Consider the following 23624-nt stretch of genomic DNA (forward strand, 5'->3'; position numbering starts at 1 on the left):
AGGACTGCAGACTGTGTTATGAACAGAATGTATCCCCTGCCCCTAAATTTGTAGATTGAAACCCTAACCCCCAATGTGATGGTGTTAAGAGGTGGAATGTTTAGTAGGTGATTAGGTTTAGATGAGGTCTTGAGGGTGGAGCCCCTGGGGTGCGATTAGTGTCTTCATAAGAAGAGGAAGACAAGAGCTTTCTATCAAGGAGACAGCAAGAAGGCAGCTGTCTGCAAACCAGGAAGAGAGCCCTCACCAGACACCAAATCTCTCAGCACCTAGATCTTGGACCTCTCACACTCCAGGCTGTAGGAAATAATAAAAGTTTTTTGTGTGTAAAAAACTCATCCAGTTTAGGATGTAAGACAGACTAGAAGGAAAGATCTTTACTCATATATATGGTGCCGGCTCTGGGGTTACCAGTCCTGGTGCCAACATATGACCTCTCTATGCAGCCAAGGCTTTTCCATGGCAACTCAGGTGTCAGGTGTATCCTTAAAACCAACAAGGCAGTAGCTACATCACCTTTTCTGACCCAGGCTCAGAAGTCTTACAGGGTCACTCTCTCCTCATTTCATGGCAGCATGGGAGTCATACATCTATGGAAGTTCAAGGGACGGGGACATAGATTTTACCCCTTGAAATGAAGAACGTCAAAGAATTTGCAATCACTTTTTAAAAAACTTATAACCACAGATTTTACTATAACTCCAAAATATTCATCTTAAGCCCAGAGCCTACATTTACATACCCAATTGCTTACTATACCACTCCCACTAAACATAATAGAAGCAAGTAATTATATGCATGACAGCAGGTGCCAGGCACACTGTTAAGTATCTTACTAACTCACATAAACCTCACAATAACTCTACAAGGCAAATACTATTATTACCACTATTTTAACAAAGATGTTAAATAATTTGCCTTCAGATCACACAGCAAGTATAATGGAGTGAAAATGTCACCATGGCCGTCTGGCTCCAAATTTTAAATCTTAGTACACTGTATGTAAGGCACAGATACTGTACAGAGTCAGCACAACCAAAGCAGTGTTCTCACCAACCATTCCCATAATTAAAATAAAAATGTCTCATACTTCCTACACATTTTCTCCTTGGTAATAATTCACATAAAACTCAACACAGAGGTCTGGGAGCCATCCAGATCTCTTAACCTCGCCCCACTCCCATATGGGATATGTCCCCAGATTATACCAATTAATCCCTTAGAGATTCCCATATCTGCCTACTCCTCCCCATTCCCATTGCCCCAGCCAACATCTCCCGGATTATCTCAGTGAATTTTAACTGGACCCCCTGCTTTCTTTCTCCTTCAGTTTTGAGTCATCTTCCCATCTCCTAGACAGTGGTTCTCAGCCTTCCTAATGCTGCAATGTATTTTCATTGTTAAAAAGGGGTCTCGACTCACAGGTTGAGAACTGCTGCCCTAGAATGATGCTCATAAATGCAAATTTGACCATTATATACATTCATAATTCTTCAAAGGCTACAGTCAAAACCTTAGTGTAACATACAAAATCCCCTCTGCTGACATGGCCCCTGACAGCTCTGGGTCTTGTCTCCCGCCTCTGTTCAATGTGCTAAGCTCTGTCCGTACCAAATTACTTGCTATTTCCTAATTGGCCCTCTGTTCCTTATCACCTGCCACTGCACATCCTATATAGATCTTTCTGCCTTCTCTTCCCCTCCCAAGTCCAGCCACCTGGCAAACACATCCTTCGAGATCCAGCTCTGACATCCCCTCCTTTAGAAGCTTCCTTTGTCACCTTCCCCAAGAAGAGTTGATCTTTATTCCATTCACTGTCTAAAACACTGTCCCACTGTTTTATTTAAAAAGAGAAAAAGAAGACGGGGACAGGCTCATGCCTGTATGAGTACTCTGCACTCTGGGAGGCTGAGGCAGGTGGATCCCTTGAGCTCAGGAGTTCAAGACCAGCCTGAGCAAGAGCAAGACCCCATCTCTACTAAAAACAGAAAAACTAACTGGGAGTGGTGGTGGGGGCCTGTTACTACTCAGGAGGCTGAGGTAGGAGGATCCCTTGAGCCCAAGAGTTTCAGCTTGCTGTGACCTATGATGCTACAGCACTCTACCCAGGATGACAGAGTAAGAGTCTGTCTCAAAAAAAAAAAGAAAGAAAAGAAAAGGAAAGGAAAGGAAAAGGAAAAGCAGAAGAAGAAAACAAATGAAAGAGTCATACAAAGAGAACTTCTCCTTAGAACAGACCTCAAGCTAAAAGCAGCACTCTAGGGGTGATCAGGGTGGGCCCGTGCTTCTTCCTTAGAATGCTCCCTGGCAGCTGTTCATACCTCTGTCTTGACAGTCACCTTGGAGCACTTTCCCGCTGGTCTCAGTGCGCAGCAGATGTGGAAAACTGGAACATTTCCCGGCCCTGCCTTCTCACTCTGCAAGGCCTTAAGAATTCAGCAGGTATTCTACTGCTGTTGTAGAGATGTTGCCTACATCTAAACAGTGCTGAAAGGACCAGTAAAAAGGCAAAGAAAAAAATCTTAGAAGCAGCTGATTATATAAACAAGCTCATGAGGTTAGGTGTAAAAGAGTTACTACAATTACGTAACACCAAATAACTTGTCTCCTTTTTTTTTCTGTATTGACCCTTGAGTGTGCATGAATGTACCATGTAGACACAGCCAGTGATGCCGGAAGAAACGCATCCTGCAATAATACAGACAGCTCAAAAAGGTAAAATCGGTTTATTTCCCTGATAATAACATAGGTGGAGCACTCAGGGATGTCTGCCAATATCAACTGCAGTGGACAGAATATTATTTGGGATTTACACTTTCTCTCAGCTTCCTATGTCTTCTTTCTCTTTCCTCTATCAGTCTTAAAATGCTTCCAAACAAACTGCTCTCTTAAAAGTATGGAGCAGCACTGCTGTTCTGGACTGTTAGGGTCCTGTCAGAATGGCCATTATGTCTAAGATCCTTGTTCTTGGGTATGTTTTTCTTGTTTCATTATTATTATTATTATTTGAGACAGAGTCTCACTCTGTCACCCTGGGTAGAGTGCCGTGGTGTCATCGTAGCTTACAGCAGCCTCAAATTCCTGGGCTCAAGTGATCCTCCTGGCTCAGCCTCCCGAGTAGCTGGGACTACAGGTGCCACCACAATGCCCACCTACTTTTTCTATTTTTAGTAGATTCAAGGTCTCACTCTTGCTCCAGCTGGTCTCGAACTCCTGAGCTCAAGGGATCTACCCACCTCAGCCTCCCAGAGTGCTGGGATTTGGGGTCTTAAAGGCATTTCAACCTTCTCTGCCGGCCATCACCTACACCCTTGAATAAAGAAGGTCAGGGACCTTTATTCCTATACCAGGCAGACCGGGGAGCCAGGCTGTCCTGAGTTTTCTATTTCAGTTCTACCATGTATTAGTTGTGTGGTCCTCTGAAAGTTATTCCACTTCCAAGAAATTATCTCCTCACCTAAAAAAAAAAAAAAAAAAATTATTGGGCCTAGTAACAGTAACCAGACGAACTCATGAGGATGGATCAAGATCACAGGTAAAGCAATGGATATGGCACTTGGACCATAAAGAGGCTTAGTGAACACTGCTGCCTCCTCCTTCAGCACAGCAGTTTCGTTGTGTGTGAGTGGGGGTCCTCTTAGACGACATTATTCCCACTCTACTAGGGGCCTGCTTTGGCTGCAGCTCCTTCTGCACAGGATAGCATCAGTCCCTGGGTTCCAGTTACACTCCCCTCCAGGCATCCAAAACGTACGGCTGGAGAGACTGAATGTGAGGGAAAGCTGAAAGCTGTCCATCAAAATTGTTTGTATTTCTATTTTGAGTATATTAATCCCTCATCCATTCATATGAACTCCTAGATGACCCACTGGAGAGGGTATATGTTTGTGCATTTTCACTTTTAAATTGCTTCATTTAAAAATATTGACTAAGTGGGGTGCGGTGGCTCATACCTGTAATCCCAGCACTCTGGCGGCCGGAGGCAGGTGGATCCCTTGAGCTCAGGAGTTCAAGACCAGCCAGAGCAAGAGAGAGAGACTATTAAAAATGGAAAAATTAGCTGGGCATTGTGGTGGGTGCCTATAGTGCCAGCTACTCGGGAGGCTGAGGTAGGAGGGTATCTTGAGTGCAGGAGTTTGAGGTTGCTGTGAGCTCTGATGCCACAGCACTCTACCCAGAGTGACAGAGTGCGACTCTGTCTCAAAAATAAATAAATAAATGTTGACTATATTTACATCTATGTCAATGCATATATATATCCATAAACGTATGTATGCACATGTATTTTTAATCGTCGAAATGCCTTCATATTTCTTGAGAATTACGCTGTGCAGAAGTGCTCATTTAATTCTCACAGTGACCCTACAAGGTAGGTACAGCTGTTACCCCTACCAGACAGGTGAGGAAACTGAGGTTTAAGGATATTAAGTAACTTAGCCAAAGTCGCAGATCTAGCAAGAAAATCTTAGTGCGCTCAAAATTGCTAAATAACTAAGCGTTACTGGCGATGCTGGCGTGTTTTTTAAATGGAAACCAGGGACGCTGCAGTCTGGCTGCTTTTAACTTCCCCTGAAGTACACTTGGAGCTCCCAGCAGACGAGTGGGCGGACAGGTGCTCCTGTAGACTGACAGCGGCTGTAACCCGAAGCCGCCCAGGGCGCCGCGGGGTCAACTTCCCAAGTCGGAGCAGTCGGAGTGGGCGGGGTCGGGGGAGGGGCTTTATCCATGACGTCACCCCGAGTGCGGATAAAGCGCCCCCTGCCGCGGCCGGGACACTCCCAGCGGACTGGGCAGCCCCTCACTGTGCCAGGAGCCACCATGCCCCAGACCGTGGTGCTCCCGGGCCCTGCTCCCTGGGGCTTCAGACTCTCAGGGGGCATCGACTTCGACCAGCCTCTGATCATCACCAGGGTAGGCATTGGCCCTTCTTGCTTTTGCAACAAGTTGGGGGACTCTGGCGCCTCGGGACACGTAGGAGGAGGGGGTCCCGGGGGCTGCGAGCGGGACCGAGCACCGCGGGGTCGTGGGCAAGGTGAAGTGGAGAAGATGCGGAGCAGCGTAGAGGTGTCTCTAGGTCTCTGCACCCATCCTCTCAGTCCCCAGCAACTTTCCGAGGACAGGTCGAGTGACAGCGTGATTTCCCTGGGCTTCCTTTGGTCACAAACCCATGCGTCCCGAGCAGGAGAGGCGAGGACTGGCCCCGCGGTTCCTCCTTGGAGCCAGATGCTCGTCCCGGCGTTTTCCTGGTCTGGGGCGGGGTGGTAGGCGACACTTCAGCCGGGCTCCGTTCCTGGGGCTCAACCTGGGACGCCCAAACTGGCACCGCTCGTATCAGCCCAGACGAGAAAATATTCTTGGTGCGCGTTCTCGAGTTTCCAAGCATTTCGGATAAATATTTTTGCAAAGCTGGGAACTTGGGTTAGGAATCATCACCCATAACTCAAATTACAAAGAAAACTTGTCAAGAAGTTCCGTTTACCTGTAACCACTCAGCCTAATAACTCCGAAACTAATGCTTTAATATCAAAAGTGGAGCTCTGCGTTATTAAGTGTTCTCTAGAATATTGTCTAATTAGGAAAAAGAAAAGATAAAGATGGCTCAGCGCCTGGAGCTCAGCGGCTGGGGCGCCAGCCACATACCTACATCAGGGCTGGCGGGTTCGAACCCAGCCCTGGCCTGCCAAACAGTGGCAACTACAACCAAAAAAGGGCGTTGGCACCTGTAGTCCCAGCTACTCGGAGCCTGAGGCAAGGGGATCGCTTGAGCCCAAGAGTCTGAGGTTGCTGTGAGCCCTCTACCCTCTACCAAGGGCCACACTTTGTCTCAAAAACAAAGTAGTCTCAGCAGTTTCTCTCCTGTCAGTAAATTTCTAGAATTCGTTCTAAAACATTGTTCGGTCTAGTTGATTTCTTTTTTTCTAACACAAGGGTTATTCTTATTAGAAAATTAATGTTATTATTTTAGTATCACATCTAAAACATTTTAAAGCTATTTAAAGACATAAGCTTTTCAGAATGTTATCCTTTTGTTTTCTTTTTCTTTTTTTCTCTTGCTGCCTGTACTGTGTTTTATAAATGTATAGATTATAATCTGTTGGCTCAAGGTTTTCAACAAGGTAATACCTTTCAAATTCTGTTTATAAACTGTGAGATTTGGGAATCAAAGTCCGTTTTAAAACATCTCAGAGCATATATCATATAGAAGCATACAATGAAACATTTCAAGCTTTGTTTTACATTTTTCCAAAGCATATAAACACATCTGACATGTGTTTTTATATGAGATGTGAAGCCAGTTTAACCCACCCCTAAAAAATGTTCCTAAGTAACTTAAACAGAAAATGCCTCAGTGATGGGGCCAAGCAAGTCCTTTTATAGATTTACCAAAGAAAACAGTTTCCATTATCTCTACTGAGAAATATTTCAGTTTCTGGAGTATAATCTTCATTTGTTTATATTAAATGAAATAAGCTTTGGAATCATAACAAAGAACAATTTGTGTGTATATTAAATCATAAATAAATAATTTTGCCCAAAAAATCATTTAAAAGATTTATAAAATATTTTTTTCTGTTACTGTGTAACATGTCAGTATAATTAATCATATGTTTGAAATTTTAAGTTGTTGATAACATGAACATTTATTTTAAAGCAGTATTTAAACATTCTGGAGTTGGGCGACAGAAGCTACTGGTAAAATGTATTTGATAGATATTATTTGGGAAGCCAATTCTGTCTGGAATTTCTAACTCATAACTGATTTATGTCATTCATTTTGACTCTGTTCAACAACCGTGCATGACCAGATATGATTATTTCATTTGACTATGCCTTTTCTCTTTAATCAATCTAATTCTAGGATAACAGGTAAAAAGTAAACTGTTTTGTATCCCAAGAGCCTTCAAAGGCTTGAACATAGTATAGAGTCTTACTGAATAATGAGTACATATATACCTGAACTTTTATGCTCTAGTGAATGCCTACTCATTGAAAATATTTTCACTGACATGATAAGAATTCTGAAAATCATTTGGAAAAAAGACTAAAAAATATTGCACAGAATAATTCGTGTTGTTACAGGTAGTAGAATTTTATTTTAGTTGTTATACTATTTTAAAGGTCGTAAATAAGATTATATGTGGATTGTTACTATCATACCCTTTGACTTGCCACATATTAGACATTTGTGTGCACTGATTCACTAAAGTTTCATGATAACCCCCTAATAGTATAGTACTGATATCCCCTTTTGCAGATGAGAATGAGGATGCAAAGCGTTCGTGAACCTAACAATGATCACAGAGGTAGGGAAGGATTTGGTGTGGGTCTCTCTGCCCTCAAAGCCAGCATTCAGAAGTCTGCTCATGTGAAAAATTCTAGTCATTGTCCCAAGGGTTTCTGAGAGGTGTTTTGGATCACTCAACACATCACTGATCTTATTGATTCTACTGTACATATTTAAAGTAAATATAGGCACAGTATGATAGATTGGCTGGATAGTTTGCTTTTTAAATAACGTTATTACAATGAATAATACAGAATGTGTTCTCAGAAATTTTCCACAATTAAGATAAATGAGAATTGTTTGTTACTTGATTTGTTGATTTTAGATAAGTTCTTAAGAATACAAAGAATTGAAAACCAGCGTCCACACTCAGTACCCCAAAAAGCCCCATTAATGAAGTAGATTTCCTCAAGTCCATTAAATCAATGTTTTTTCCTCCTCTAAGCTATGCTCATCCCTCCCTGCCTCACACTATACAGATGAAGACTATACCGATACTCCCAGATCATGGAGCTGCAAACAGTTTGTGGGAGAGTGGGTGACATGTATAACTCAACTGAAATTACAGTTTATAAAATTAGGACAAAGGGCCCCACCCTATAATTGTTTACAATCCGGTTTATGAGCCAGATGAATCTTTGTGTCATTAAACAAAATTGAAAGTGGGGCTGCGCCTGTGGCTCAAAGGAGTAGGCCGCTGGCCCCATAGGCCAGAGGTGGTGGGTTCAAACCCAGCCCTGGCCAAAAACTGCAAAATAAATAAATAAATCGAAAGTAAGAAATCAAGCACAAGACATTCTCAAAACAAATTTAGCAATCAGTTGTGATACCTTTGGGCAATCCATGAGCTATTCTTTGCGCCATATAAAACTTAAGGTTTGGGCCAAGATGTGGTGCTTCACACCCATAATCTCAGCACTCTGGGAGGCCAAGGCAAGTGGACTGCTTCAGGTCAGAGTTCAAGACCAGCCTGAGCAAGAGCAAGACCCCCGTCTCTACTAAAAATAGAAAAACTAGCTGGGCAGGGTGGCAGGTGCCTGTGGTCCCAGCTACTTGGGAGGCTGAGGCAGGAGGATTGCTTGAGCCTAGGAGTTGGAGGTTGCTATGAGCTATGATGATGCCACAGCTCTCTACCCAGGGAGAGTGAGATTCTGCCTCAAAATCAGAACAAAACAAAAAAAAAAACCCTAAAACCTTAAGCTTTGGATGTTCAGTTTCAGGGAGAGAGTTTTTATTTCAAACATCATGTACAACTGGCTAAGCATTTCAAAGAGTAAATTTTAAGGTTCACCTCTCTGCGTGAGCATCTGTTCTTTTTCCTTTCATGGAAGTTCTAAGTTTTTGGATCATCCTGAAGGTGGATCTACTCTTACAGACAAGTTACAAATTTTCTTTCACAAAATTCTTTCTGGAATATGATGGCTCCCCTTATCTGAAGGAGGTACAGCGCCAATAACTACCACAACGTATGTCTGAGACTAGTACCAAACTCTATATATACCAGGGTTCTTTCCCTATACATACATACCTATGATAAACTTTAATAAATTAGATGCACTACTCTTACACTTTGGGGCTATTATTACCTAAAATACAGGTTACTTGACACCAGCACTGCAATACTGTAACAGGTGATCTGCTGACACAGGTAGATTTGCTGTGCACAGCAAATTCACATATCCACATATTTGTGGATATGATGGAAAACAAGACAATTCATGACCTGGGTGAGATGGAGCAGGGTGGCCATGAGATTTCATCCCACCCCTCCTCAAGGCACACAACTTTTAACTATGAATTGTTTATTTCTAGAATTTTCTCGTTGATATTTTCAGACAGAGCTTGACCACAGGTAACTAAACCTGGGAAAACAAATGGCAGATCGGGGAAGACTAGCGTACGGTACATACTTCTTTTGCGCAGGTGATATAAGAAGATATCCCTACCTGATGCCAGTGTGTCTCTTTTTCCTCTTTCCCTTCTCCCCACTATCACTCCTTCCTGTCCAGAGCACATCCAGGATCAAGGTTATCGTGACTGAGGATGCTGGTGGCCTCGGGTACCAACAAACATGTTAGCGTTTGCTTAAGCTTTGCAGACTCTGACACAGAAAAGTGTGTGACTTGATTATAAACTAGATTTGAAATTTAGACGTTTTAGAAAGGACTGTTTGCAGTTGAATGCAGTTCTATCCCAGGCCCAAGCAGTTGTAGCGGGAAAGGTCGACTGAATAAAAACCTGTATAATTTTGTTCTAACAAAGACCATGTCTACAGGAGAGCATGGGTTCCTGTGTTCATGACGCACTCCCATCTCACAAATATCTGTCACATGCAGAATGGCCTGGGTGTGAGAGGCACTGTCAGTGTGCAGTTGTAACTCCCGTGGGTTTCTATCTCCTGAGAAGCTCATATATTGGTAGAAGAGAAGGGACATGTACATAAATTGTCCTGATGCACACCTGTCCAGGATTCCCCCAGAAAATTATAGCCAAAGAGATAGATAGGAGAAGTTGGGGGAAGGATACCTGCAAGAGAGGCATTGGGGATGGTAGAAGAGACAGACTCAGGTGGAAGTTTCAGATTTTTCCTGAATATGGGTGTAATGCAAGTGTTCTGATTTGGACAGGCCAGAGAGGAACTCAAACACCAAGGACAGGGGCACCATGTTTTATTCAGCTCATGGCAGCCAGTGAGCTAGCATACAAGGTCTGTACAAGCAGAAGGCCCTGCACACTCTCATACCCAATAGGACAATAGTGGCAGCAGTTACACAATCATGACATTACTGTGTACAGTTATGATTATCTAGGAAAGGATGACAACTTTCAGTGGCACCGTAGGTGGGAAAGCCCAAACAATTTTGTCTGGCCCACAATGGGACCCTTAAGCAAGCTTCTTATACTTTCTGAGCATCAGTGATCAGTGTTTATTTTGTTTTGTTTTGAGGCAGAGTCTTTTATTTTTTTCTTTTGAGACACAGTCTCACTCTGTCACCCTGGGTAGAGTGCCGTGGTGTCATCATAGCTCACAGCAACCTCAAACTCTTGGGTTTAAGCCATCCTCCTGCCTGGGCCTCCCAGAGTACTAACATTACAGGCATGAGCTACCATGCCTGGCCCATTTTGTATGGAGGCAGAGTCTTGCTCTGTTGCCCCAGATAAAGGGCAGTGGCATCATTGTAGCTACTGCAGCCTCAAACTCCTGGGTTTGAGCTGGAACTACCGGCACCTTCCACCATGCCCAGCTAGTTTTTCTATTTTTAGTAGAGATGGGGTCACGCTCTTGCTCAGGCTGGTCTCAAATGCCGGAGTTCAAGTGATCCTCCCACCTTGGCCTCCCAGAGTGCTGGGATCATAGGAATGTGGCACCGTGCCTGACCTAGACCATTTACATTTAATGAAATGACTGATATGGTTTAATTAAAATCTACCATCTTGTTAGTTGTTTTCTGTTCTTCATTCATGGAGAAGAAGCCTTGAGTAAATACAAACTTCCCTTATATCTGCAGTACTCAGGGGTTCATACACTCATGCTAATGCACACTGGATCCTTATCCATTTGTTAGTCATTTTATCTGAATTTTTCTTTTTTTTTTTGTAGAGACAGAGTCTCACTTTACCGCCTTCAGTAGAGTGCCATGATGTCACAGGACTCACAGCAACCTCAGCTCTTGGGCTTCCATGATTCTCCTGCCTCAACCTCCCGAGCAGCTGGGACTACAGACGCCCGCCACAACGCCCGGCTATTTTTTTTTTTTTTTGATTGTAGTTCAGCCGGGGCTGGGTTTGAACCCGCCACCCTCAGTATATGGGGCCGGCGCCCTACTCACTGAGCCACAGGCGCCGCCCTATCTGAATTTTTCTTAACAGCTGGTATGGCAGCTGTACTAGTATGTTCAGCTCTAGGTGAGCCCGTGCTCACATCTTACCTTTTCTGGGAAGCACCTGTCCTCCCTTAGATTTCAGGTTCATTGTCCCATGACGTTAACTCTCTGAAGATTTTGATAAAAGTTATGATTTTATGATTTTGTGTATTATCTGGCTTCTTGTTGGTGCAAGATTGATTCTTCCTCCAGATTCCCACCCCTTGGGTATCTTATCTTCGTTCAGGTTATGATGACAAAGTTCGATAAACTGGGTAGCTTATAACCAACAAAAATTTATTTCTCACAATGCTGGAGGCTGGACAGGTCAGATCAGGTGTCCAGCATGGCTAGGTTCTGCTGAGGGACCTCTTCCAGGTTGCACACAGCTAACTTCTTGCTGTTTTCTCAAATGGAGGAAAGAGAGCTAAGAGAGCTCCCTGGGGTCTCTTTTATAAGAGCACCAGTCCCACCTCTGACCCAAGTAGCTCCCAAAGGTCCCACCTCCAAATACCATCAGATTGGAAGTTAGGAGTTCAACATGTGAATTTTGGGAGGCCACAAGCATTCAGCCTATTGCATGCCCCTTGTATGAATTTTAAAGATGTTAAATTATAGGCATGTTAAAGCAGTTTAAATTTAAATATAAAAGTTGACTGCATACAGTAAAACTCCTTTCCCAAATAGAGATTTATGGATGAGAAAAAACTAAAAAACAATTTTTTTCAGGATAAACATTTTATGGGTTTTTTAAATTTTCTTTATATTTAATGACCAAATAACATGTGAAAAGTAAAGTAAAATTCATATAGAACAATGTTGGTAGTTGATTTTAAAAAAATGTTTTTAATGCCAGATGCAGTGGCTCACTCCTGGAATCCTAGCTCTCTGGAAGACTGAGGTGGGAGGATCCCTTGAGCTCAGGAGTTCAAGACCAGCCTGAGCAAGAGCAAGTCCCCATCTCTATTAAAACTAGAAAAACTGGCAGGCATTGTGGTGGGCACCTGTAATCCTAGCCTCTCAGGAGGCTGAGGCAGGAGGATCACTTGAGCCCAGGAGTTTGAGGTTGCTGTAAGCTATGATGCCATAGCACTCTACCCAGGGTGACAGAGTGAGACTCTGTCAAAAAAAAAAAGAAAAAGGCTCGGTACCCGTAGCTCAGTGGTTAAGGCACTGGCCACATACACCAAGGCTGGCAAGTTCATACCCTGCCCGGGCCTGCTTAAATAACAATGACAACTACAACAAAATATAGCAGGGCGTTGTGGCAAGCACCTATAGTCCCAGCTACTTGGGAGGCTGAGGCAAGAGAATCACTTAAGCCCAAGAGTTTCAGGTTGCTGTGAGCTGTGACACCATGACACTCTACTGAGGGCGACATGGTGAAACTCTGTCTCAAAAAAAAAAAAAGAATTAACAAATTATTTTTAATCAAAGTAAAATAAGATTAAAAAAAAACCAACAAGGGCGGTGCCTGTGGTTCAACCAAGTGGGGCGCTGGCCCCGTATGCCGGAGGTGGTGGGTTCAAGCCCAGCCCCAGCCAAAAACTGCAAAAAAATAAAATAAAATAAATTAAGATCAGACAGTTATGCAGGATGTTTTGAAAGAGAATAACGGAAGCAATGATTGACAAAACATGGTTGGTTAAGAAACAAAATCATTTAACGTGGTGTAAAAACAGACCTACCACAATTGACCAATTAAGAGTTATTTTGAGTTAGCTTTAAGATTTTTCTGCCCAGTGAAACATTTAAAAGTTTACTGAAATTAAAATGTCAGGCACAAAACTCAAGACATGGCGGGATGTTGGTTTTTAAATGGTGCCCTAATTTTTTCCAGATCACTCCAGGAAGCAAGGCAGCGGCTGCCAACCTGTGTCCTGGCGATGTCATCCTGGCCATTGATGGCTTTGGTACAGAGTCCATGACTCATGCAGACGCGCAGGACAGGATTAAAGCAGCGGCACACCAGCTGTGTCTCAAAATTGACAGGTGCTCCTTAATTAATGGTGCTGAAATCTGATCTGTTTTGCAGGGGAACCTGAACCAGTACTATAAATGGCTTCATCTTCTCAGTAGGAAGGAGTATCACAGGGCCTAGAATTTCCACTGGCTTTTTTTGACATCAGCCACTGTAGTCTGTTCTTCACTAAAGTCAGTGAATCTAATAGCTACTGACAAACCATCTCTAAAAAGAATTCTTTCTGGAATGTCAGAATAATGAGTGAAGCTATCAGAATTTTTTTTCCCTGCAGGAATTGGCTATGAAAATAGAACCATTAGCTGCATGAATACTGAACAGGAGGACTAGTTGAACTTCTGTTCTCAGGGTGGTGGAAATTGAAATGGAATTTAGAGATTCTCCCCAAAGAATCTCTTGGCTTGCCAAGATATGATCATGTTGAAAATCGGTCTCTAATATTCTGTATGCTTTTGATTATTTTTGTACAGAATTCAGCCCAGAAGTCATAAGAGTGTAACATGAGTGTATTAGGTACTGGGACATTTCTGACCACACACCCCCCCAAAAAAAAAATTAAGAAATTGAACCCAGCCTCTTGCCATCAGATCCCTGATCTCAAACTGAACCATGAAAATAATGGTTTGTTATTGTAGGGGTTCTCAGATGTGTTTATCCTGTTTGTATCATAGTCACTATTTTCCCTGTTGTTGTTGCTGGACCAAGAAGTCCCTCTCCTGTCACCCAAGCCAATCAACAGAGAAGAGGATAAGAGATCAATGGTTTCACTTTTATTTACAGGAAAGCCAGCGATTCTGGAGAGCAGTGAGAATATATCCCCAAAGAACTGCTCTGCCCACTCTTTACCTTTGTTACCTTTTATTCTCACAGTAAACGTAAACATCAGCAGTGCTATTACCCTCCAAACAGATTCCCTCTCATCGATTACAAAATTACACAATATCTTCCCATTTTTGAAGTGGTTACATCTTCAAAGCATTTTTATTCTAGACCAGATTTGTAGTTAGTCAGTACTTCACTGGGTACACAGAGTGCCCTGGGTCCTTGACTGGTACCATGGAGTCCAGTTTCCCAACTTATCTATGACTGTAACCCTGGAAGTGAATAAACAATCTCCAGGTCCAGCCTTGTTAGGGCCTGACCCGCAGTGCCCTGAAGGAAATGGCTATGCAGGTGAACAGTGGCAGGTTAAGAGGGTAGATACAGGGCGGTGCCTGTGGCTCAAGGGGTAGGGTGCCGGTCCCATATGCCGGAGGTGGTGGGTTCAAACCCAGCCCTGGCCAAAAAAAAAAAAAAAGAGGGGTGGATATATCAATGTATCCACAGTCTGCCATTTCATGGGGTGAAATAGATACACTCCTTCCCAATCCACGTGTAACCTGTGTTCCTGCTGAGCACACAGCGCCTTAGGAGCCACAGAGTCCCATGTCAATGCATGAGAAGGGTTGGACAAGCCACATTTTTCTGTTTCCAGTACCAAATCCGCCTGGCTGGTCACTTGCTGTCTTCTGGAGATGGCCTGCATAAGGCAGGAGGGAAGGAAAGGAGACATAGGGAAGTTGTCTCCTGGTCATCTGCAGGCCAGAATCTCCCTCTCCTGGGCTGTTTCCACCTGCATCAGAGGCCCACTTTCTCCAGAAACTGCAGTTTAGATCTAGTCTAGATTTCCCCCAAAAGGATGCTAAAAATGTTAAGACTAATTGGATGGGAATATACAGAATAATAAGCAAAAAATCATTGCTTTTGCTTAAATTAATAAGGATTGCTAGTATTTTTCACCAACACAATGGGAAATGAAAGTATATGAAAATCGGAAGCCCCATCAGACTTTGTAGTTCACGAACTTGATTTTATTTACAGGGCAGAAACCCGCTTATGGTCTCCGCAGGTGTCTGAAGAAGGGAAAGCTCACCCTTATAAAATCAACTTGGAATCAGAACCCCAGGTATGAATTTTAGAGTCATTTATGTCATTGTATTTTCTTACAAATGATGGGAGCACCTCCCAAATATAAAAATTGAGACAAGTCTCCTCACAAGCCAGTTGCCCACCATCACTCTGTGAGATTAGTTTATATTATCCGTGTTTTCTTATGTCAAGGAAAAGAAGAAATGTATGCAGGCACACATTTTGTTGAAGACAAATATGTTCACATTAGGAAGAATTTGGCTAAATCTACATGGATTCCACTTATTTTTTTTTTTTTCATTTCTTATGATAGACTTCCATCAAATGGCCATGAGGTAATCGAAGGAATTTAAGTTGTTAAAACAGAGCAAACCAAAAATAAGTGCTACCAATTGAAATCTAGCTGTGATGGTGAACTTCAATTCTTTATGGTCTCACCCGATCTTATTTTGCATCCTTTCTTTAATTCTTAATTCTGGGGTTTTACAATTAAGTTCACTCTGTGGAAAGTTGGCGATGATCTGCAAAAAATAAAAGATTTTCCCTTAAGGCAATTGTAATGAGCTAAATTAACCTCATCATCTGATGTTTATGTGACTACTCTCAAAAGAACCGAAAATAAAAACTTGAAATTAAATCAAACCTTGATTATGATGTACTAAAAAAATCTAATTAAGTAAAGCATTTTAGAACCTCTACTTACAGCTTCTAAGGTTTAGAGATGGGTTTTATATCCCTTTTGATACAAGTGTTCCTAGTAGACTAATTAGACATTCCCCATCTGTAGTTTTTCTCTAAATCTAATGAAAATGAACTGAAAACGTATGTATAACTTATGCTTTAGCAATATCTCCCCTTTCAAGATCATGAACTCCTGAATCTATCCTTCAAGTTCATAAGCCTCTGTTTTCTTCCACATGAAATATCTTTTGGGGCTTCTCAAATTTGCACATTGAGTATCTAAAGGAGATAAATAAGCGGTGGCTCTCGTTATTAGTGGGACTCCCAGCTTCAATCAGAAAGTCTCCTGGTGATGTAGTGGCCTATGTGGCAAGGCTTCCTAGAGACTGGGAAGGCCTTCCCCATTACTACCGCAAGGTCATTAAAAATTACATGGGGTCAGGCTGGGTGCAGTGGCTCACGCCTGTGATCCCAGCACTCTGGGTGGTTGAGACAGGTGGATTGCTTGAGCTCAGGAGTTCAAGACCAGCCTGAGCAAGAATGAGATGCTGTCTCTACTAAAATAGAAAAACTAGCTGGGCGTGGTGGTGGGTGCCTATAGTCCCAGCTACTTGGGTGGCTGAGGCAGGAGGATCATTTGAGCCCAAGAGTTTATTTATTTATTTATTTATTTATTTATTTTTGCAGTTTTTGGCAGGGGCTGGGTTTGAACCCGCAACCTCCGGCATATGGGGCCCGTGCCTTACTCTGTTGAGCCACAGGTGCCACCCTGAGCCCAAGAGTTTAAGGAGCTATGATGATACCATGACACTCTAGCCTGGGTAACAGAGTGAGACTCTTTTTCAAAAAAAAAAAAAAATACGTGGGATGAAAGTTTTATTTTCAGTTAAAATACAATCCCTCCAGGAGAAGCAGCATTCTGAGTAATATCACCTATAGAGGGATGAGTTTATTAGGTGCCCATCCTAGACTTTTGACAAATGAGAAGGTAGCATTTTACCCTAGAGACTGCTAAGAGGAAGAAGAGGAGAAAACAGGCTCCAGATGGAATTAACAGCACACAAGATAGTTATGAAGGTGGAAATCATGAGGCTGTCTTCACGTGGTGTCCCCTCAGCACAGCCCACAGCTCAGGAAATAGCTGACATGAATGAAATTCGTTGGAGGACCCAAACATGAACTGCAAATTTTCCTACATTGCCCAGGACCAGATCTGAGAACTGGTTCCCAGAATGACTGTCAGCTGTCCTCAGCTGTCACTTTGCAAAAGTGATCTTTAACATTGAGCAGATGTTTAAATAAGACTTTTTTTTTGAGACAAAATCTCACTCTGTCACCCTGGGTAGGCTGCTCACAGCAACCTCAAACTCCTGGACTTAAGAGATCCTCCTGCTTCAACCTCTTGTGTAGTTGGGACTACAGGAGCCCACCACCATGCCCAGCTGGTTTTTCTATTTTTAGTAGAGGGGGGATCTCGCTCTTGCTGAGGCTGATCTGGAACTCCTGAGCTCAAGCAATCCAACTGCCTCAGGCTCCCAGAGTGCTGGGATTAGAGGCGTGAGCCACCGCGCCTGGCCTACTCAGGCAAGACTTTCTGCTTTTCAGGGTAAGTGAGCAAAATGCAATAGAGTGAGACGGGATCTGAGTGCTGATGCTGGCTCACCCTGGCATAGTAGTGGGTTGGCAAATCACAACACTTCCAATCAACATTTTCCTTAATGCAAGAAAAGATTAGAAGAAGAAAAACTAGCATAAGGCAGAATTATCACTCTTTTATGACCCTTTGCAGTAATGCCCAAGTCCATCTGCTTTCTTTCAGCCTCGTCAATTTCAGTTTATGCCTTAGGGGCAACTCATGAGACATGCTTTTAAAAAGAAAGAAGGAAAATTGAGGACCTAATACAGGCATTGGCTGCCCACCCAACGTCTTGCCATAGCCTGGACAAACTAGATGGAATTCTGCATTTCCTTGTCCATACGTAGCACACATCCAAAAATAAAGCAAATTATTTTTCCACTCAGAATTTCACCTAATTTTTTAAACCAAATTACATCCATGTGGGATGTATGATATGAAGCCACTCAGGCAGGAGGAGCTCACTGGCCTTGAGGCCACATGTGGCCTTCTGGATCCTTCAGTGCACCCTTTTGGCTGAATTCAAATTTTACTGAGCAGATTCCTAGAACAAATCCTTTTTTTTTTTTTTTTTTTTTGGTTTTTGGCCAGGGCTAGGTTTGAACCCGCCACCTCCGGCATATGGGACGGGCGCTCTACTCCTTGAGCCACAGGCACCGCCCCAGAACAAATCCTTTTAATAGAGGGGTTTGGATTTGGTCAAGGAGTCACATTTGGGGAGGTGTTTTGCTGACGTCTCTACAGAATTAGAATTTAAGAGTATGTTGGCCAGCTCACAGTGGCTCACACCTATAATCCCAGCTCTCTGGGAGGCCGAGGCAGGAGGATCCCTTAAGCTCAGGAGTTCAAGGGCAGCCTGAGCAAGAACGAGACCCTGTCTTTACCAAAAATAGAAAAACTAGCCAGGTGGAATTTGAGGTTGCTGTGAGCTATGCCGACATGGCACTCTATTTAGGGTGACAGAGTGAGACTCTGCCTCAAAAAGAGGGGGGAAAAAGGAATTTAAGGGTAATTCTGAATTGAAGCTCAGGATAGGCCTCTTTTGCGAGGCTATGAAGTGTTAATTTATGACAATGGTTATTCTAAAAGTTGTATTTTAAAATATAATCTTAATTTTAAATGCTCTGGCTTTTGTCAATCATTTATTAGCCCATGTGGCCCACATTTTGGACACATGCCACTAGAAATGGTGGCATTTATGATACTACAAATGGGAAGAATAAAATAAGATTGGTTTTTAAAGAAAAGGGTGTAGAGGTTAGGTTAAGGGCTCCAGCAGCCAGTGAGATGGAGATGGAGCTTTAAACGTTCCATTGGTTTGAGTCAGGCCTCATTCTGCCTGGCATCCTCTCCGAGAGGCCAGCGTTTGAAGGGCTCAGAGCTAAGACCCATTTCAGTTCTTTTCCTAATGGGCCAAAGCCTGTGACTTCTCCCCCTCCTGCTCATGAGATTGTTGGGCCAGATTTCTGGATGATCAGGTCACAGAATTGGTACTTCAGGACAGACATTCTCTACACAAAATAGGTGCATTGCAGCTCATCCCCCACTATCTGAAGATCCTACAGTGCATACTAGAACTACATGAGGTGACAATAATCAGATGGTGAATTTAAGTTATGGACTAAGATTGAAGAAAAGGTTAGCTATGGTTATGTTCTTCAAAAAAAAAAAAAAAAATACAGGGCAGCGCCTGTGGCTCAAAGAGTAGGGCGCCAGTCCCATATGCTGGAGGTGGCGGGTTCAAACCCAGCCCCGGCCAAAAACCACAAAAAAAAAAAAAAATACAGAGCTATGCAAAAAGATGTCTTCCTCCCACCCCAAAATGACAACTCTAGAGCCATCTTCTGGGGAACGACAATGTCAGGCAGCGAAAACACATGCCATTAGCATACTGTGCTGTAAGATGTCGGTGTAGATGGACAGCAATATCCTTGCTGACAAATTAAGCAAAGCAAAATTTGAGTCGTTGTTTCTCAATCCAAGTCATATTTTATTTTAAGTTATGTGATCTTTGCTACGGGGATAAAATACTCTTTTACACTTTAAAATAATATCTATTCACTTAAAAAAATTTTAAAATACTATATCCTCCCATCCCAGCCCAGCCACAAATAATAAAATGCTAGTTGGTTTTTTTCCCTATGCATAGTGTTAGGCTTGAAGAACTTTTTCTTCTTCTTCTTTTTTTTCTTTTGAGACAGAGTCTCACTCTTGTCACCCAGGCTACAGTGCCATGGCATCAGCCTAGCTCACAGCAACTTCAAACTCCTGGGTTCAAGTGATTCTCCTGCCTGAGCTTCCCTAGCAGCTGGGATTACAGGCACCCGCTACTACACCTGGCTAACTTTTCTATTTTTAGTAGCAACGAGGTCTTGCTCTTGCTCAGGCTGGTTTCAAACTCCGGAGCTCAAGTGATCCTCCTGCCTCAGCCTTCCAGAGTGCTGAGATTACAGGTCTGAGCTACTGCACCCAGCTAGGGAACTTTTTCTTTACACAGTTACAGTAATAGTGGATATAAACTTTTAATATCTCAATTTTTTTATTTTTTTCAATCAATCAATAGTTAAATTCTGTTTTTATGAAGCTAGACTTGTATCTTAGACTTAAAGGGGACCTTACACGTTGTTTAGATTGACCACCCCAGCAATTGAGTTAACTTCTTCCATATAACCCTAAGCATGGTCTCTGAAAGTGACCAGGCATATGTACTTTTCTGTATAAGGCATTTCTCCAGACTAAACATAAGCCGTTAGAACTCTTGATCCTTCTTCAAATCTTATGTCCTTAAATAAACCATTTGTTCAACGTTAGCTAAACAGCTCAGAGGTGTTATGTGCCTATCACAATAGAGGAAAGATGCTTTTCAGAAGCAAAAATAGTTATTTTCTAAAAAAGGAAGACGTTGTCTGCATTTCCATATAAAAGATTGCATCATTGCCATAAAAGATTTGATAATAAAGATCAACTTACATGTACAGTCAAGAAGCATGTGGGTGGAAGGCATCTATATTTTCATAATGTTAACTTTAAATTACAATGTTTTGATAACTGGATGGAAGCCTCTACAAAACAAGCTTTCAATTGTCAGCATTTGCCCAAAATCTTCCCCAAAGACGGGAAACATTTGAAAGAGATCACTGCAGAGAAAATGATTATAAAGGTGACTTTATTTTTCATTCGAGGGGTGAGTATGATGAGGGGATGATTGTTCATAAATATAATCATTTCCTCATTGTGGCTTGATCTAATATATAATCACTGCATGTATTTCATATATTATATATGTACATGATTTGATATAGTTCCATATAGTTCCATCTATATATGGAACTCAAACATGCTGTTTCTATTGGAGATGGCCCTGAATTGTAAAGATTGTCCGAATCTTCACCTGTGAACAGTGTCTCTGAGTAAGAAGTTGCAAGGTCTTGTCTTTAGCTACCGTCATTGCTGAGGTCTTTCCAAGCCCTTGGGAGACTTCTGTCAAGAGCTAGCATTCTCCCAACATCAGCAGAATTCTGACGAGTTACTTAGATTTACTTGGGGCAGCTCTAGCTTTTCATTAATTCAAAATATCATTTCTCAATATAAGTTCCTAACATTTAAAAACAATATTTATAAATATATTAATTATGGGGGATGATTACTTAATTGAATTCTTAGGAGGTAAGAATTATTTCTAGTTTTGTCCGGGTAGAATAAACACAAGAGCTGGACTATATACATTTTATACTGTTATTTTCAATTACTCATAATCTTTCTAGGAAAAAGAAAATAGGAATTAAAGTGGAACGGCAAACTTCTACTTGGTTTTGTCTTTTGATTTGGTTTGACCATCAGTATGATGTAAGACTTGGATAGAATATTGCCTCTTGGGGTCCTACTTAAATTTCTTGTTTACCTTTGCTGTATACACTTCATTGTGCTTTTTGAAATAACTCTAGAAGCCCATGAACTAATGCTTTGCAAAGCTGAAATACAAATATTTGTAGCCTGTCTTAGAGACATCTCCTTTTATGATGATCAGAGTAGAAAACAGAAAAAAAAATTAACAAAATATGTATTTGTGACCTTGTAATATACATAACCAAAACTGAAAATGGCAAAGAAAAGGCTTGGAGCTGATTAACTTATGTGCTGCTAGTTCGAGGTACAACTGGAGGTTGTTAACACACAAATACTTTTAGAAAAGTTGCCTTATTTACATGACAGTCGCCCTCCATGTTTATTTGTCATGTTAAGGTGAAAAAGAAATGAAGAGCAGAAGTTCTTCCTCTACGCAGATGCAAAGCCATTATCATATGTTAAGTAGTTTTTGTAAATTCAATTCTATTTACAAAAATCTTAAGGCAGCCCATACTTGTTTCTAAATATTTTTAGAAATATTTTTCTAAATATTTTTTCTAAATAAATTTCTGCCTAATTCACTCTTTAATTGGCCTGAGAGATTTATAATCCACCAAAACTCAATTAGGCAATTAGCCTTCTGTCTTCTTTCCTATCAGAAAGACCTGAATCATGGCCATTGTCATTTCTTTTTTTTTTTTGGTTTTTTGGCCGGGGCTGGGTTTGAACCCGCCACCTCGCATATAGGACCGGCGCCCTACTCCTTGAGCCATAGGCGCCGCCCGCCATTGTCATTTCTTACAATTATTTCTGGTTCATTTTTTCACGCCACAATGACTAATCATAACTGTTAATTATAAAATGCAGTCAATACAAATTTATTACTCAATCAGCTAAACAATCAGATTGTACCACTTTGCAAATTTCTGGCCACGCCACACACGTTGTCACAGATTCTAGGATTCATTTTTCTAAAGCTGCGTTTGGTTGTTTCAGTCATTCTGCCACCTAATAGCATGCCTCCCCTCCCTCCCATCCTCCCTCTCTTTCCTCCCCCTCCCTCCCCACCCTCCTCCTCCCCCTCCCTCCCCTCCTCCCTCTCTTTCCTCCCCCTCCCTCCCCACCCTCCTCCTCCTCCTCCTCCCTCCCCTCCTCCCCCTTTCCTCCCCTCCCTCCCTCTTTCGTCCCTCCCCCCTTTCTTCCTCCTTCTTCCTTCCCTTTTCCTCCTTCTCTTCCCCTTCTCCTCCCCCCTCCTCCTTCTTCCTTCCTTTTTTTCTTTTGGGTTTGTTTTTTTGGGACAGGGTATCATTTTGTTGCCTGGGCTAGAGTGCAGTAGCATCATCATAGCTCACTGCAACCTCAAACTCCTGGGCTCAAGTGATTCTCCCATCTTAGCCTCCTAAGTAGCTGGAACTATAGGTGCTCACCACCACACCTGGGTAATTTTTTTTATTTTTGTAGAGATAGGATCTCTCTATGTTGCCCAAGCTGGTCTTCAACACCTGGCCTAAAGCAATCCTCCCAAAATGTTGGGATTATAGGCGTGAGCCACCCCCCGCCCCGCTAGATTGTCTCTTTTACCAATTTGGTTTCTTGTTGAAGGTATTTTTTAAAAAGCAGAATTTTTACCTGGATGGGTTAAAATGATTTGGTAAGTTATTCATAAATGCTCATTCCCTTTCCGTTTTACTCTCCACTTCTTAAAATAAGGGGAAATATATTAAGATATTAACAGAAGAGAAAGCATATGGAGGTTCTACTTGGCAAAATTTTAAGTGTAATAATTTTTTTCTAAGCTATAAGTCTCATTTTGCACACAAAAGTTCCATATTCAAATGGTGGCTCACACCTTTAATCCCAGCACTCTGGGAAGCTGAGGCAGGTGTATCCCTTGAACTCAGGAGTTTGAGACCAGCCGGAGCAAGAGTGAAACCTCATCTCACTAAAAATAGAAAAACTAGCTGGGTGTGGTGGTGGCACCTATAGTCTCACCCTTGGGAGGCTGAGGCAGGAGGATCACTTGAGCCCAGGAGTTTGAGGTTGCTGTGAGCTAAGACTTTACAACACTCTAGAGTGACAGAGTGAGATTCTGTCTCAAAAAAAAAAGCAGAATTTTCTAAGGCTACAGATGAAGATAAGAAGTCAGTAGGGGGCCAACAAGAGATGCAAAGTTTCAGTTATTTTACAATATTTTAAATAAGGTTCTTATTTAAGGATCTTATTTATGGTCCACTCCTTAATATTTGGTAGGTGAATATAGCACATGTAAATTTCAGAGAAAAATCATAACCATTTATACCTAGCTCTTCCTCTCACCTGCCCGTTAATCTCCGAGTGGGTAAAGCAGCCTTTATTAACAGTAGCGATGCTGTTAGTTGTGCTCACTAACGCCCTGTTGTGCGTTCTGTGGCTGTGTGTGTTTTG

General features: G+C 42.2%; 1 protein-coding gene across 3 annotated transcripts in view; it reads left to right on the forward strand.

The window, feature by feature from the left end:
- The first annotated feature begins 4762 nt into the window (after positions 1–4762).
- The window catches only part of PDLIM3 (PDZ and LIM domain 3), a 31585-nt gene continuing 12723 nt past the window's right edge, over positions 4763–23624 (forward strand). For 2 of the 3 annotated variants that reach the window (XM_053584361.1, XM_053584350.1), the window contains exons 1-3: positions 4763–4911; positions 12989–13140; positions 14990–15074. In XM_053584361.1, the coding sequence (XP_053440336.1) occupies positions 4819–4911; positions 12989–13140; positions 14990–15074 (330 nt within the window). In that variant the 5' untranslated portion in view covers positions 4763–4818. The remainder of the gene's footprint in view (positions 4912–12988; positions 13141–14989; positions 15075–23624) is intronic. The other variant, XM_053584371.1, reaches the window with a different exon arrangement.

The sequence above is a fragment of the Nycticebus coucang genome, chromosome 1 (assembly GCF_027406575.1).
Source record: "Nycticebus coucang isolate mNycCou1 chromosome 1, mNycCou1.pri, whole genome shotgun sequence".
Lineage (NCBI taxonomy): Eukaryota > Metazoa > Chordata > Mammalia > Primates > Lorisidae > Nycticebus > Nycticebus coucang.